Raw genomic sequence first — 16327 nt, forward strand, 5'->3', positions numbered from 1 at the left:
CTCCCCAAATTCCAGTTCTGCATCCCTTATATCTGTGTGACACCACGTCTCTGATATCCCAACAATAACTGCCTTTGATGTTTTGAGCAATACCTCAAATTCAACAAATTTGTTTACTAAATTCCTAGCATTGGTGTACACGCAAGTATACCTGCACCTGTTTCTATTCTTAGCTACCCTAACACAACCCATGTGTTTACTTGTACCGCAATGGCTCCCAGCAGTCTCTGAAATATCAAGCATCTTGTTTTTCAGGCTTCTGCTCATTCTAATAGAAGCAGTGCAAGAATCTCTTTCACCTCTGCCAGTGGCTGTCAATCTATTGGTCTTTGTCTCCCCCCAAGCTAGCAGTTTTCTGACCCACCTAATAGCCAATTATTGGTAATAGCTATTGATTTTCTTATAAATTAGTTACCATACATCTGTGGTGGGTGAAGGTTTGTGCATATTTGGTAAGTAGTTATTTTATGCAGGTTTTAGAGTGGTCATCCAACTTCTAATGCACTATGTAAGCATATATAAAGATGGATAGATGGTATATTACAAATATTTACACTATTTAATAGGTATTGACATGGGAAAGCTTCATTTTTGATATTGAGAAATTTTTCATTTTAACAGGAAGGATTTTCGACCATAAACTATCTGCCAAAGTGAGAGACAAAAAAAAATTGAAGAAAAAAAGAAAAGTAATCAATGTTATTTTCCCTTCATGTCATTTACCTGTTTTTTTTGTCAAGTCTCCTTAAATTTGAATAAACTTCCAGCCACGTACAAGGGTAGATGTGAGTTTATTCCAAACAGTCATTCACTCTGACTAAAGGAAAGTTTTGGAAATCTGGCCTACAAACATGCCCTCTCAATTTAAATTTATACCCTCTTGTGTATGTCACATAACTGGCATAAAAATTTCTCCTGACATTTAGTTTACTCAAACTTTAAGGCCTTAAACTTCAATCAGGTCACTTTGCAGATACCTTCTCAGGTTTCTGTAGCTTATAGAACTCAGTCTCTCTTTACAAGAAGTCTCAAGTCTCTCTCTTGATATATATCTCTTTCTGTTCTTTTGCCAATTTTGCACTCTTCTCTGTACCTTTTTAGTGTTCAGAGGAAGTTTCCACATCAAAAAAGTAATTGGTTTTTTCTTTTACAATTTTTTTTACAGAATATTTTTTTATTCTGATTTGATTTGTGACAATTTCTGTCTAGTATTGGGTAATCAATCAAAAATAAGTAACTTACCTGAAGCCCATACACATTTGGCAAAAGTGTGAAAACTGCTGAAAAGGATTAAATAATTGTTTGCTTTTTGTAGGGCCAGATACTGCTATATTGTTTGACTGTTGCAATGTGGTTATTAGTTGTCTGCCTCTAGCCACATTAGCATTAGCAAAGGCACATGATGCAAGAAAGCAAGCTTATATAGCATCAGCCAAACAAAAACCCTTATTTCACCACTTGCTCCAAATGTTTGTCAAGTTCTGCCTTGAATCTATTTAAGCTATCAACTTCTACAATGACAGAAGGAAGTTTGTTCCAGCAATCAACCTCCCGCTGGCTAAAGGCAAACTTCCACACATCTATCCTACAACAGTCTTTCCTCAATTTGAATTTATGCCCTCTCAGGCAATTATTCTGAGCAAGAGGAAGAATCATCAGTATTGAGCATGCTCAAACCTTTCAAGGCTTTATACACCTCAATCAAATCACCTCGCAGGTGCCTAGTCTCCGGACGCTGTAATTTGAAAAACTTAAGCCTTTCTTTGTAAGAGCAACCCTTTATTCCATTCACTAATCTTGTTGCCCTTTCTCTGTACTTGTTCCAACAGCTCTACATCCTTCTTAAAATGAGGCCTCCAGACCTGTATGCAGTACTCAAGGTGTGGTCTGACCATTGCCTTATACAAGGGAATAATCACCTCCTTATCCCTGCTAGAAAAATTCCTGTACATCATTGACAAGACACCATGAGCTACTCTTGCAGACTGTCTGCACTGCTCAGAAAACTTCATATCTGCCTGCACAATTACCCCCAGGTCTTTTTCATTGTCTACCACTGTCAGTGTGGTACCACAGAGTTGGTACGTTACTCTGGGGTTACTGCTTCCCATATGTAGTACTTTACCTTTGTCAATGTTAAACTTCATTTGCCACCTCTCAGCCCATCTGCTCAACTTTTGTAGATCCCGTTGCAGCATTGTAGTGTCATTAACAACCCTGCCAACATTGTTTTAGTTGATGATGTACTCTAAAGTAAATGTGTAAAGCATGCTCAGTTGTGCTGTGAATTAAAATTCTGTTTATTTATTACTTCATATTTATGTGTAATTGTTTTTTGAAGTGCAGTTAAAAACTTGCATTTAACTTTTTATTGTATTTTAGCTTCCAAATTTAACATCAATTGTGAACAATATATCAGCTTTGTTGAAACAAGACATTGAAGAAGAAATTAGAAAGGTCAGAAAAATTTTCAGCCCTCAAGTTTTCCTTAAATTCATTTAATTTTTTTAGCTCAGTTAAATTTAACTTTGTTAAAACAAAATAATATAAGGAACTATTACTTATTAGATATTTTATTAGTACTTAATTTTTTTCATTTTCTAAATATTCTTTATACACATACCAGTGAAGTTTCACAAAAAAGTTACAGCAGTTGATAGAATTTAAAGGGTAGGGTTTTTTATGTATACTACTTTGTGTTATATAAAGAGCTTAATGGTAAAGTTGTTAGAATGCTTGCTATGGTAAATGGTCACAGCAAACGACAGTGTGTAGTGAACTTAAGTTCGCTACACATTGTCGTTTGCTGTGAACCTCAAAAAATATTTTGATGTTTTATATATATATATATATATATATATATATATATATATATTTTTTTTTTTTTTTTTTTTGGAAAAGAAATATATATTTTTTTTTTTTTTTTTGGAAAAGAAATATATATTTTTTTTTTTTTTTTTGGAAAAGAAACATTTTTATAGCTATTACCATTAAATAGCTTTGGTTTAGTTGAAGAGACCACCATTTTTATTCAGAATTCTTTAGTAAATATATTTGATTTTTCCAATGAATACTGTTATTTGTTAAAGGGTAAAGAACAGATGTGGTTACCCTTTTCAACAAGAAATTGTTGGTTTGTGTATGATAGAAAGTGCTTTCCATTATAGACAGTTTCATTTACTTCTCATTTTCTGATTTTGCCTATTAGCAATAATGATGCATTATTCTTTATTGTCTTTAAATTGAATAAAAGTTTATTTCAAAATTCTGAACTTTTAGGGAAAGGATGCATTTGACCAACTTAGTGACACAATCCAAAGTACAGTCAACAGAACAGTGCCTGGTAAGTATATGTTTAAAGTATTTTCAAGTAAACTGAAGCATCATTAAAAAAAAAAAGCATATTCATTAATTTTTGCAAACGAGAAAACTGAGTTTCAAAAAAATTGCATTTTTATTGATTGGAAATTTACTCATTCAAGTAAGAAATGCTTTAAGTTTTGTTGATGAAATGATTGATCTAGGACTCCAGGTGATATGTTGTCATTACTACGTTTTTTATTCACATATTATAACATCCAAATGTTTTTTTAATCTCTAATAACCCATTCTATTGTTACCATCTAGATAATATTTGCTATTTCTCAAGAAATTAAATGCTGTATCTGAAATAATGAGAAAATTGTGCCAAAGCTGTCATGGTAAAAGATTCCCCTTTTGATTATTTTACTTTTTTCCATATGGTAGGAGTATGCAAGGCTGCAAACCTCTGAATTTGAAAAGGTTATGTTGGGTCATCTCATGTAGATATGACCTGTTGCAGGAGCTGCTTCGGAATAGTTTTTTTGAAAAGGTGAAACCATGAAGAATAAAAATTGATCTTCTGTTTTTTATTGAAGATGCTTTTTCTTTTATAGTAGGCATCTCTGAAAAGTCTCCTCTTGCATTTTGTAGGAATATTTGTTGTCAGAATCTTAATTCTGAGAGAGAGATATAGATAGATAATGAATGAATTAGTCATCTTGTGTATTTATCATTCTATGCTGTACTACAAGGAGTGTCTGCAGGTTATTGTGGCATTTAGAAAAGTGCATATATATCATGCTGTCCTGCTAATTTTGTTGCTTAATCCATCGCATACTGTTCTCTCCCCATGTGTTCTCCAATCTGAATAGAAATAATTTCTTTGCTTGTTTTATCAATAATAATATTCATATAAAGGATACTAATTTTATCTCTTATTTTCAGACATAAAACAAAAAATTGGAAGAGTAGGAACGCGGTTATCCATAGATGCAGATAATATCAGTCAAGCGCTTCAAGCATCGCAGTTACAGTGGGCACAGGTTTTTGTAAAGGATGTAGAACCACATATCAATGAATATGGAAAATACAGGTAAGGAAGGTCAAAGGGTGCACTTTGTAAAGCTTAAGTGGTACAATATTCTCATTATGACATGTTATGCGACAAATGTACAATATATAAACTGTTGGTTAATATTATTTATACACATTACTATAATAATAAAATATAGTAATAAAGCTTAATGCCCATTTAGCATTAGTAGAGGCATTTGATGCAAGAAAGCAAGCTTTCTTTTTCTTTTTATGCAGCATCAGCCAAAAAAAAAAAAAAAAAACCACTTCACCCCTCTGTTCTAAAGGCAAATTTCCGCACATCTATCCTACATCTGTCTTTCCTCAATTTGAATTTATGCCCTCTCAGGTGATTATTCTGAGCGAGAGGAAGAATCCCATCAGCATTGAGCATGCTCAAACCATTCAATGCTTGATACACCTCTATCAGATCACCTCGCTGGTGCCTAGTCTCCAGACACTGTAATTTGCAAAACTTAAGCCTTTCTTCGTAAGAGCACCCCTTTGTTCCATTCACTAATCTTGTTGCCCTTCTCTGTACTCGTTCCAGCAGCTCTACATCCTTCTTGAAATGAGGCCTCCAGACCTGTATACAGTACTCAGTATGATGCCTCCAGACCTGTATGTTATAACTATAGAAGGAATTTAAAATTCCTTCTATAGTTATAACAATAATGCTGTACCCAAGTGTTAGCATAGAGTTGCAATAATCCTCTATGTGGATGTTTACACATTAACCACAGACCTTTAGGGAAGCATACAGATGGCAACTCATTTGTCTAATCGTTGTCTTTCACGGTAATCATTCAGATTTAATGTTAATATCAGTATTCCAAACCTGCCAAATTTATTTTTGATGGAGATTTTTTAAACTAAATTTTGGCCCCTTCTCCATTTCTGCATTGTAACACTTTCTCTTGTTTTACTATTACAAATATCAATTATAAAATTGATATTTACAAATGTGTAATGCATAGAAACAAAAACCAAATGTAGTCTTTCGAAATGAAATAGTAAAGCTATGACTAAATTCAGAAAATTTTTTTTTTTTTTAATTTCCACTTGTTTTTGTAAACAAATTAGTTGTATGTGCTGGTCTATGTTGCATAAAATGTGGAATGTGCAAAATAGCTATATAGTGTTTACCATTTGTGTGTGTAGCAAAGTTAATTTACAAAATCCTTTCGTAAGGTGCCAAAGAAGTATGACGTAATATTTAAGAAGAAGAAATAGAGGATAAGATTTTCCATGTATTCTAAAATCTAGAAGAGTTAACACATTTGCTTTGTGTCCTATATGTAGATATGATTTTTCAGCTTATAATTTGAACTTAGGAGCAACTTTTCATGCTTTCCTACAAGTGGTGAAAAAATTATAAAATTGATATTTACAAATGTGTAATGCATAGAAACAAAAACCAAATGTAGTCTTTCAAAATGAAGATGATGATAAACATTGAATGTTTTGTATATGCATCATTGAGCACTTCATCATAATAGGCAGCTCGTGTCATCCGTTGTACATTATGGACCCAGCTGTCTGTGCCATAAAGACTAACCAACTAATGAACCTTGTCATCTGATTAATATGCGGCAGTTTCTGGATTTAAGAGTTTTTTTTTTATTTTTTTCCAAGTATCAAATATCAACGGAATCCAAAATATGAATGCTAAATGCAAAAAAATGAATGTTAAACATTCATAAATACTGCATTTAAAATCATGCGCTTAGCTATGCAATGCAGTGTACCCCACTTTATGATATTGATGTATTCCAGAGACACCATCGTATCGTAATGTGAACCCAATAACACTGTTTTTTGGTAATTCGTGGAACGAATTACCAAAATTGAAGTTGAAGTTTTCACTATATAACTCTCTAAAAGGTCGTTTTATAGTGTAAATTGTATTAATTACCAATTCAAATCATTAAAATGCACTACATTTTCATCGTTATCATATGTTCTGTTATAAGAACCAATTTTGAATGCCTTTGTGATATTTTTTAAAGCACATTTCTGGAGGTCATGACCGGGGCTTTTCTGCTACTGCAAGCAATTATAAGTGGATAGTAAACTCCATGTTATTGCATTTGCGAAAATACCAATAGCTGGAATTGTGTGGTTTTTACATTATGGTGAAATGTGTTTTCCCCTTTACTGAAATCTTCAATCGTATAAAAAAAACAAATTTTCAGAAATTTTTTTTTTTTTTTTTAAAGCTCCGTAAACTTGTTACTCCATGTAAATCGCGTTAGTTGCAATTTGTGCATTCAGTTAAAAAAAATGCTTGTGCATGCTATTGAAATTTATAAAGAGAAGAGAAGATTATCTTGGAAATAAGTGCCTCTTGAAGTATTTCTGAAGAAGACAACTTGTGCAACAAACCAATGAATACCGAGCCAATAATGAGTGATCGAGTGTGCATTTAGTCGTTGAAGAATAAACATGCTTTAACATTTGTAAGTCATAATTTCTTTATTATTATAATTTGCTTGATTTTACAGGCTACATTTTCATTTCTTTGGATAAATCAATCATTGTTTAAACATAAACTAATTAGCTAACTAATTTCATTGTTGAGAACTTAATCCCTATTTTTAACATTATGTCTATGGGAAATAATTCCCACTTTACGAGTGTGTGCTAGGAACGAATTAACTCGTAAAGTCGGGAACTATCTGTATATGCAGAAAAGGGGACTTATGTATGTACACCTTCTCTGAAGGTGTACAAATATTTGGTGAACATTTACTACATCCTAGAAAAGTCTTAAAATGAAAGAGAAATAAACAGTTGAAGCATGTGTATGTGTTGGCTGGTGGGGAAAAGTTGACAACCTTTGACAAATCTATTTAAAGAAGAGGTTAGAAATAACAAGAACCTATGAGCATTTTTAAAAGTTACCAAATTCAAAAGTATAACAAGCATTCACTAGTGAGTAACACCAATTTGTGTCCAAATCCAGTTTATGATCCAAAATAAGTTTTTAAAAAAAAAGTAAAAAATTAATTCCTCAAGGAAAAGAACTTGTTATTTTAGCTATTTCTCTGAAGTGCTAAGTGTGAGAGGATAATCAGCCATGTAGGGGGAGGAAATTGCACTTCAGATCTATTTTTTTCTGGTGAAGCTTTGAAAATGCTCTTGACAGCCAAATCTGAAGAGCAAAATCATTATTTAAAAAAAAAAAAAAAACCCACTTTAAATCAACATATCTGAAGAGAGCAAAATTTGGTAAAGGGTATCTTCCATGAAGCTATCGTAATCAATGATACCTAATAGACAATCTAGACAGAAATCCACAAACAGAAAAATATTCCATGAGCTAATGTTTGAAAGCATACTGTGCTGATAAAGAATCCTATGGTATGTAAAATGTATGTTTCCAGTGAAATTTAACCTCACACCCAAATTCCACATTGTAAAAAAGTGGTCGCATTTTTCCTACTTTCCTCCTGCAGGAGGAAAGTAGGAAAAATGTGACCGCTATGATATTGGCAACATGATGCAAAGAAAGCAAAGCTTAAAAAGGTTAACTGCAGCCATTATCAACCCACTGCAGGATGGAAGCCTCCACAACAATTCATGCTGAGGGAAATGGACCATAATCTGCCACGCTGGTCCAGTGCATGTTGGCAGATCGACCATATTTAGTAGTCAGGGGCTTGAACCCCGGTCTACTAAGTTTGCTACTGCACTCCTGCTCCTGACCACTCGGCTGCAAAACTTGTACAGCATTACAAAAAAAAAAAAAAAAAAAAATTCAAAGTTTATTCCAACAATTCATTATTCTTCAGCTGAATGCAAATTTCTGCACATCTCTTTTGCTACCATGTTTTTTCAATATAAATTTGACCTCGTCTCAGAAAGAGTAAAGATGCCATCAACATTTAGTTTACTTAATCCTTTTCAAGACTTATACATTTTAATTAGATCGCCACCAGATGCTTGGTTTTCAGAACCTTATTCTTGGTAAGAATATACTTTTCTTCACTCAACTAATCTTGTTGCCATTTTAGGCATTCTTTCCAACAGATATGTCATTTCTTAAAATGAGGTTTCCAAACCTATATATACAATTGTTGCTATGTGAATGAATATATATAATTATACATATATTTGAATAGCATTTAAAATAGTTGGAAACATTATCTTTCATAATAAAATAGTACAGCATACATCAGAGGCAGCAAAAAGCATATTCCTCTACATGATGCTTGAAATATAACCATATGAATAAGAGTTAAAATAAAATAATGCCAGCAGTATGGTAAGACAAGAGCGTAAATAATCAAAATTAAACCTAAATCAAACCAGGGGGAAGAGAAGGGTAACAAGAGTAAAAATATTGCAGTAGAAACTCTCTAAAATAATTTAGAAAATCTAAATGAAAGAATAATAATTCATTGAATTAAATGAAATTTAACGGCGCCCCCTCTGACGGGCACGAGGTCCAAATTTATGCGAAATATCACGAGCAGAGATGTGAACAACTACAATAAAATGAAATAAACCAAAAACATAAATAGACTGACCATTATGCCCCATCTCAACAGAAGACCACAAGACCAATAATGGTCAGAGAATCGCTGCATTTCAATCGCTAGCCAAATCGCCGCAAAGGCGAATCGATCGAAAGATCAGTCCACCATCCGATCCCCTTTCCGGCGATTTGGCTAGCGATCGAAATGCAGCGATTCCCTGACCATTATTAGCCTTGTGGTCCTCTGTTGAGATGGGGCATAATGGTTAGTCTATTTCCGTTTTTGTTTCATTTTATTGTAGTTCACATCTCTGCTCTTGATATTTCACATAAATTTGGACTAGGTGCCCATCAGAGGGGGTGCCTTTGATGGGCACAGTTAAATTTCATTTAATTGATTATATTTTATTATCTTTGTATTTAGACTTCTAAATTATCTTGGAGAGTTTTTGCTACAATAATTTTATTCTCTTCCCTCCCTGTTGGTTTGATCGTTATGCATAATTTCACAATTTTTTTTCTTCTGTCTTGCTATGCTGCTGGCATTTTTATTTATTTTTTATCATTATTGTCACTTGTTTATATCTCAAGCGTCATGTAGAGGAAAATGCTTTTTGCTGCCTCTGTATGCTTTATCCTCTTTTTTTTTTAATGTAAGATTTAGTTTTTAATTATTTCAAACATTATTCAAATATGTGCGTGTGTACACGCCACGCGCCCGTTTGTTCTTGGATGGCTTCGGGTATTTTAAACTACAGGAAGGTTTTTACAATTTAACATTATTTCATTCCTGCATATATTTAACGACGGATGTAATGTTCTATCTCAGATGGCATTAATCTGATTGGTTAATATAATCTTATAATATCCCAGTTCTACGCTTTAGTAATTATAATAAAATAATGGTGTAGTCTCTTTCACAATGGGTGGACAAATGCTGATAAAAAGAATATAATAGCCGAGAGAACAAATATAGATACATATAATTATAACCCAGTTTAATGTAATAATAAAAATATACTAATAAGTAACAGGCAGTAGCTTTCAAGACTAACGAGTCTCTTTTTCAACTGAAATTCAAATACAACGGATAAGTGCAATGAGCTGAGTGAGGCACGTTATTCATTTGCTATTGTTGCACGGACGTGTGCTGTTTTACTCCACTGATCATCTAGCATTAAAACGGTTGTCTCTAGGATGGGGTGTAGACGTATGCCTTTGTGGCGGTTTATTGCCTTTGGATTGTTTAATATGTTAAGTGACTCTAGCCATAGGCAGTGGCAAAAGTGTCGTGAGTAGCCTACTATTTCAAAGTCACGTTTGGGATCATGGTTGGTGGCCCAAAAATGTTCCGCGACTGCGGACTGGTCAGTTTCGGCAAGTTTAACTTAGACTTAACTTCAGTCTACACACATTAAAATTGTGGATAACCCATCTCCACCGTGAAATGAAGAGCACTGACTAAAAGTCCAGACTGTTACAACATTTGCAAGGTAAGGTCTCTCCTATCATATTTACGAACCTTATACATACCATCTGTCATCGGGCTAATCTCTGATACCTACTGTTTATTGCAACAGTGCAAATTCATAAACTTACGTATAGAAGCTAACTCCTTAAAGGCGAGCACACGTTCATGTGATGCAACTTCCTTCATCTTGAACCTAAGCAGCAAACAACTATCCATTGAACAGCTGAATGTCTTATCTAACGGCGGCGCCTCCGTAGCCAGGTGGGAAGGAGCAGCAGTGCATAGCACATGCTTCTTGATTAGACCGGGGTTCGAGCCCGTCACCACCAAATACGGAGGATGTGGAAAGGTCAGAGAATGACCACCGCATATCCCGGAGCAATATGGCCTTAGTTGCTAATGCTCCTAAAAACCAAAAATAACTAAATAACTAACTAACTCTTATCTAACGGCATGAAATTTGCTGTCATACCATCCTCCATTCACACAGCTTGCTATGGGTATAGAAGCTAGTATTACCAACCTTCCCGAAGAAACTGCGCCATAAAAAATCAAATCAAATCAAAAAACCCGAAGAAACTGCCAACGATATCCGTTTCAGGACTGCCGCAATCCTCCGCAGCACTCAGCAAACTTACTCAAACCTTAACCATCGTCAACATGCCGCTCTATCATCTATAAGAAAAGAAACCTCCATCGTCATACTTCCTGCTGATAAAGGGCACCGGACTGTTGTATTAGACCGATCAGCCTACCGAGATAAAGCCTGGCCCTACTACTAGACCCAAACGTGTACGAACCTCAATCTGATCCACCTATTAAGGTCTTGAAACGTCTAGAGACACATGTCAATAAACTCGTCCATACATGGTTTAAAGATGAGAAGATCTGGACTACAACTTAGCATCTGCTACGTGCTACTGGCTGCCAACTACCGCAATTCTATGGATTGCCAAAGATCCACAAACCGGGTAATCCCCCTCACACCAGTAGTGTCGTTCTGCAGTGCTCCAACATATGAACTGTCCAAGCATATCGCGTGCCTCCTCTCACTTCTTGTAGGAAATACCTCACACACCGTTAAAAATAGCAGTGAATTCATCCACCTCATTAAGGACCTTTCAATTCCTGACAACACCGTCGTGGCATCATCTGATGTGATTTCTTTATTCACTTCAATTCCCGTCCAGCAGCCGTGCACTGCGCCAGAAGGCTCCTCGAGAATGACTTAAGCCTCCAATCCAGGACATCACTATCCACTGATGACATCTGTACTGCCCTCAACCTATGCTTATCAAGCAGCATCTTCACTTTTGAGGATTCAGTCTACCAGCAGGTACATGGTACTGCTATGGTTGCCCCTGTTAGTTCTGTAGTAGCCAACATTGCCATGGAAGATCTGGAGGAGCAGATATACCTGCACCTATTACAACATGGTGCAGATATGTTTACAATATTTTTACTGTAATACCATGTGGCTCTGAAACAGCACTACTGGAATACCTCAACTCCCTATCTAATTTCATCAAGTTTACTATAGAGTTTGAGGTCAACGATGCGCTCCCGTTCCTGGATGTCTTAGTACATCGCGTAGGCCTGCATCTAGAGACTTCAGTATACTGCAAACCTATGTGGTGTGGACAATTCACTAACTACAGATCTGGCCATGCACCAAGTCATCTCAATAGCACTGCCCGCACCCTATTCTCCAGGGGTTGGAGCCATTCCAGCACTGATGCAATTAGGCGTAACGAGATCTCCCGTGTGAAGGCAGACCTAATCAAATGTGGTTATCCATCCCATGTGCTAAGCAGGTGAGGTGCCTATTACAGGCACAAGAACTCACATCCCACCCAAGACCACCGAACCGAGACGGTATACCGTCCACCTACATTCCCTATTATTATCCAGGTGTGTCAGGACGGATCTCGAAGATTTTTAGAAATTACAACATCAAATGCATGCAGTTACACTGCAGGAACCCACGTTCACTTTTCTCCAGTGTGAAGACCCTTGTCACACCTCTCTTACACAGCAATGTAGTATGTCGACTGACAGCTGCTACATAGGAGAAACATCAAGGCATCTCCAAGATCGCCTTACGGAACATGACAGAGCAATCCGGCTTGCCAAAACTGACCAGTCCGCAGTCGCGGAACATTTTTGGGCCACCAACCATGATCCCAAACGTGACTTTGAAATAGTAGACCACTCACGATACTTTTGCCACCACCTATGGCTAGAGTCACTTAACATATTAAACAATCCAAAGGCAATAAACCGCCACGTCTATACCCCATCCTAGAGACAACCGTTTTAATGCTAGATGATCAGTGGAGTAAAACAGTGCACGTCCGTGCAACAATAGCAAATGAATAACGTGCTTCACTCAGCTCATTGTGTTTATCCGTTGTATTTGAATTTCAGTTGAAAAAGACTCGTTAATCTTGAAAGCTACTGCCTGTTACTTATTAGTATATTTTTATTATTACATTAAACTGGGTTATAATTATACGTATCTATATTTGTTCTCTCAACCATGGACCCAGTACACCAGGCCCATTCATTACAATATAATAGCCGTTTTACCTCAGCCAAAAGATCTTGTTCTGTAAATCGATTTTGGATATTGTACCTTTTGACTTCCATCTGTTCAGCAGGTTACAGAAACATCTTTGAAGTTGGCATTTTCAATTTGAAGGGTGCATTCAAAGACAATAAAAACATTCTTTAGGCAGCTAAGGTGGGAGATGACTTTCATCAACCGGTGAAATACCACCACTTTGCTTATTGGAGGCTTGAAGTGGTGAAACCCATGTTTAGTTTCTAGAGAAAAGTTTCCGGCATCCCCCTCCCCCCCATATACTTCAACCCATGCACGGTACTAAGTACTATAGGTTTTGATACCTTTCGTGTTTGGGGTTTTCATAAAAAAAAAAAGCAAGGTGAAATTTTCTACATGACACACACACAAACACAAACCTGTTCCATGGGCCAAGGTAGGCTCTCCATATAATATTCATTAACAAAATTATTTAATATCTATTTTTGTTGTTTCAAGCTTCCCATGAGGTTTATTGAAAAAAATTTTTTCCGTAAGTTTTTTGAAATATTTGCAGTTCTTCCAATAAAATAAATTAAATTTTTTTTTATTAGTACAGTGGGCCACCGGTTAGTCAGGGCAGCCGTTTATTTGGGACAAATCTTAAAAAAACAGAAACCAATCGAGAAAATAGCCAGAGTTTACTTTGCTTAATTGGGGCAGCATGCAGTTTAATCGGGGCAGGAGTTCGCAGCACTGGAGATCGCCATACGATTGTCTCGGACAGTCCCACGTGGTTCGGTTGAAATTCTGGAGGTAACAACCATAAAACAATAAAAACAATTAGTAGTCACCTGTTTATTGGGCTTTTCTGTTAGTGAAATCTATCATAAACGGACAGTAAACTTGATCTTACTGAATTTGCGATAATACCAACAACTGGAATTCTGTGGGTTATTATGGTGAAATGTGTTTACACTTTCATGAAATCTTCAATCATAAAAAAAAATTTTCAGATCTTCTCTTCATTCCTGTTTTTAAAGCTTAGTAACTCTTTACTCCATTCTCACTTGCACATATTGTGTTACTTGCAATTTGTGTTCTAATTTTAACCCCCACCCACAAATGTCAGTGAACAGAAATGTCAACTAGTTAGTATGTACATATTACAGTACGTATTAATTATTCTGATTATCATGTATATTCTTCCGATTTTCACATATCATTTAATTTTTTAATTGGTAAGGTAATAAAGGGTAAATTTGTGCCTAATATACTTTGCTTTTATAGCCTGTGGATAATATTCCTCCTATTTTCTCTAATTAGAATTGCTGTTTAATAGAACTAAAATTCAATTCACAAACGTGATCGCAATGACTGGCGCTTACTGCACATTGTATAGTGAACAGTACTTTACTATGTTGAGTTCGTCATAATGTGATTTAATTGTACAGTGAACCAGTTGTACCCCCCCCCCCTTTACATTGTATTTTTAACTATTTATGTGAAACTTCGGATAATTGGGGCAGCCGCTTAATCGGGCCGAAATGCACTAGTTCCGATGTGTCCCAAATAACCGGAATGGACTGTATTTGATTTCATATATAAAAATTTGAATAATTTAACCTAATTTTTCAATTCTTTTCATTGTCTCTAAAAAATGTTTCATAAACAATGAACAGGAATTGAAAGCAGCAATCATGCTTAATTAAATTAGTGTAAAACAGAACTATGAAGCTAAATATGTTCTTCATTGTATTTTAATATTTGTAGAAGAATAAGAAATTTACCTCAATATGATACCTAGAACGTTTCCTAATGACATTCTCCAGCAAATAAACATATAAAATTAACACAGAATAATCACAGTAATAAATGTATTAAATTAATTAAAAAAAATTAAAACAAGTTCAACTCAAATTTTTGTGAATAAAAGGCTTAATTTTTGCTCAAGTAATAGTAATCTTCTAAAGTAATGAAAAATATGTAAGTAAAGGGGAAAATATGCTGGAACTAATCTACTCAGTTTGCACTATGCTGCATTGAGATTGAAAGAAATAATTTCAAAAACACTTAATGAAGTACTAAAACTACTGGGAGGATTATTCTGTCTCTTTTTCATCTGATGCTTTTGAAAGTTGTTGGATTTGTGAACAAAAATGGAGAAGGATAAAGAATATGATAAGGGGGTTAAGCAAAAAAAAAAATTCATGAGTGCTTCCAAAATTGTTCAAGTTAATTTCATAATATAAATTGATCAGAAAGATAATTCAAAATGCAATTGTAATACCCTTAAGTGCTGTACTATTGTTAAATTTTGCTCTTGATCATAATTATTTCTTTGACATTGTAAGTTTGTAAGGACAATAGCATCTTTAGGATTACAAAAATTTCCTTATTGAAGTTGAACAACAGCTAGAGCCCCCTTGTTTTTCATTGACACAGATTGTGATGCAGTGAAAATTCACTTATGTCATACCAGATTCATTTAGAATTGTAGAGGGATTTCTACATTTGTGCCTTCTTGCTTCAAGATGTTTGTTATTCAAAGTAAACACTACCAATTTAGAACTTGTTTTACAGTTCACCCAGATGAAATTTAATATGGGAGGGTGAAATCAAATAGCTTGCTATTCTTGGTTCTTGAAATCACTGTATTTTTTATATTCAAATTAATCCATGCACAGAATAATAACATTTTATTGCCACTGTTTGCTGCTAAAAATAAAATATTTTAAACTGGGATTGCATTGTTTATTTGTGCATTCAGTATTTTGGAATGAAGTAGAAAGATTAGGGCTGACTGGGCTAGCCAGATGGATAAAAGTGCCTGCCTGACAACCCAGAGGTCGTGGTTCAAATCCTGCCTCTGGCTTGAATCAGAGTAGAAAATGCAAAAACCTTGGGAGGTGCAATGTGGCCACAGCCAATGCACCAACAACTAACAAAAAATATATATTAGGTATTTAAAAATCTAATTTTTTGAATAGGAGAAATGTTTTTTATATATATATATATATATATATATATATATATATATATATATGAATTATTATGGTAACTTTGTAGATGTAAATTTGCTTCATTAGTGTTTATACAGATATCTGCTGCAATCCTTTTTAGGTGGTATGCCTGCATTGGATTTTGCTGTGGCGTTCTTGCCATTGTTTTATGTTTCATATTTGGTTTGATTTGTGGGTCTTGTGGCCGTCGTCCTGGTAATATATATGGTGACAATAGCTGCAGTAAAGGATCTGGTGCAAACTTCTTAATGCTGTAAGTAATTCTGCATGTTATTTTTTATTTTTATTAAAAACATCTTTATTTTAATTTTAACAAATCTTAATATTCTTTATTTAATTGATGTATAAGTATACATTCAATTTCATCATTGTATGCTTTGCATAGCATTATAAATCACCTCAGTTTTAACAAAACCACTTTACAACTTAGAAAA

At 34.9% G+C, this 16327-nt stretch overlaps 1 protein-coding gene across 8 annotated transcripts in view; it reads left to right on the plus strand.

The window, feature by feature from the left end:
- Positions 1-16327, plus strand: part of LOC150086442 (prominin-1-A-like) — a 378392-nt gene that overhangs the window by 261120 nt on the left and 100945 nt on the right. For 7 of the 8 annotated variants that reach the window (XR_016546893.1, XM_090372582.1, XM_090372587.1 and 4 more), the window contains exons 9-12: positions 2383-2457; positions 3280-3343; positions 4249-4396; positions 15994-16146. Coding sequence is in view for 7 of the 8 variants with exons in the window: in XM_090372582.1 (XP_090228708.1) it covers positions 2383-2457; positions 3280-3343; positions 4249-4396; positions 15994-16146 (440 nt within the window). In the remaining variant the exon portion in view is untranslated. The remainder of the gene's footprint in view (positions 1-2382; positions 2458-3279; positions 3344-4248; positions 4397-15993; positions 16147-16327) is intronic. The other variant, XM_090372588.1, reaches the window with a different exon arrangement.

This window comes from Mastigoproctus giganteus, chromosome 4 (genome assembly GCF_048544385.1).
Source record: "Mastigoproctus giganteus isolate SK-2022 chromosome 4, ASM4854438v1, whole genome shotgun sequence".
Taxonomy (NCBI): domain Eukaryota; kingdom Metazoa; phylum Arthropoda; class Arachnida; order Uropygi; family Thelyphonidae; genus Mastigoproctus; species Mastigoproctus giganteus.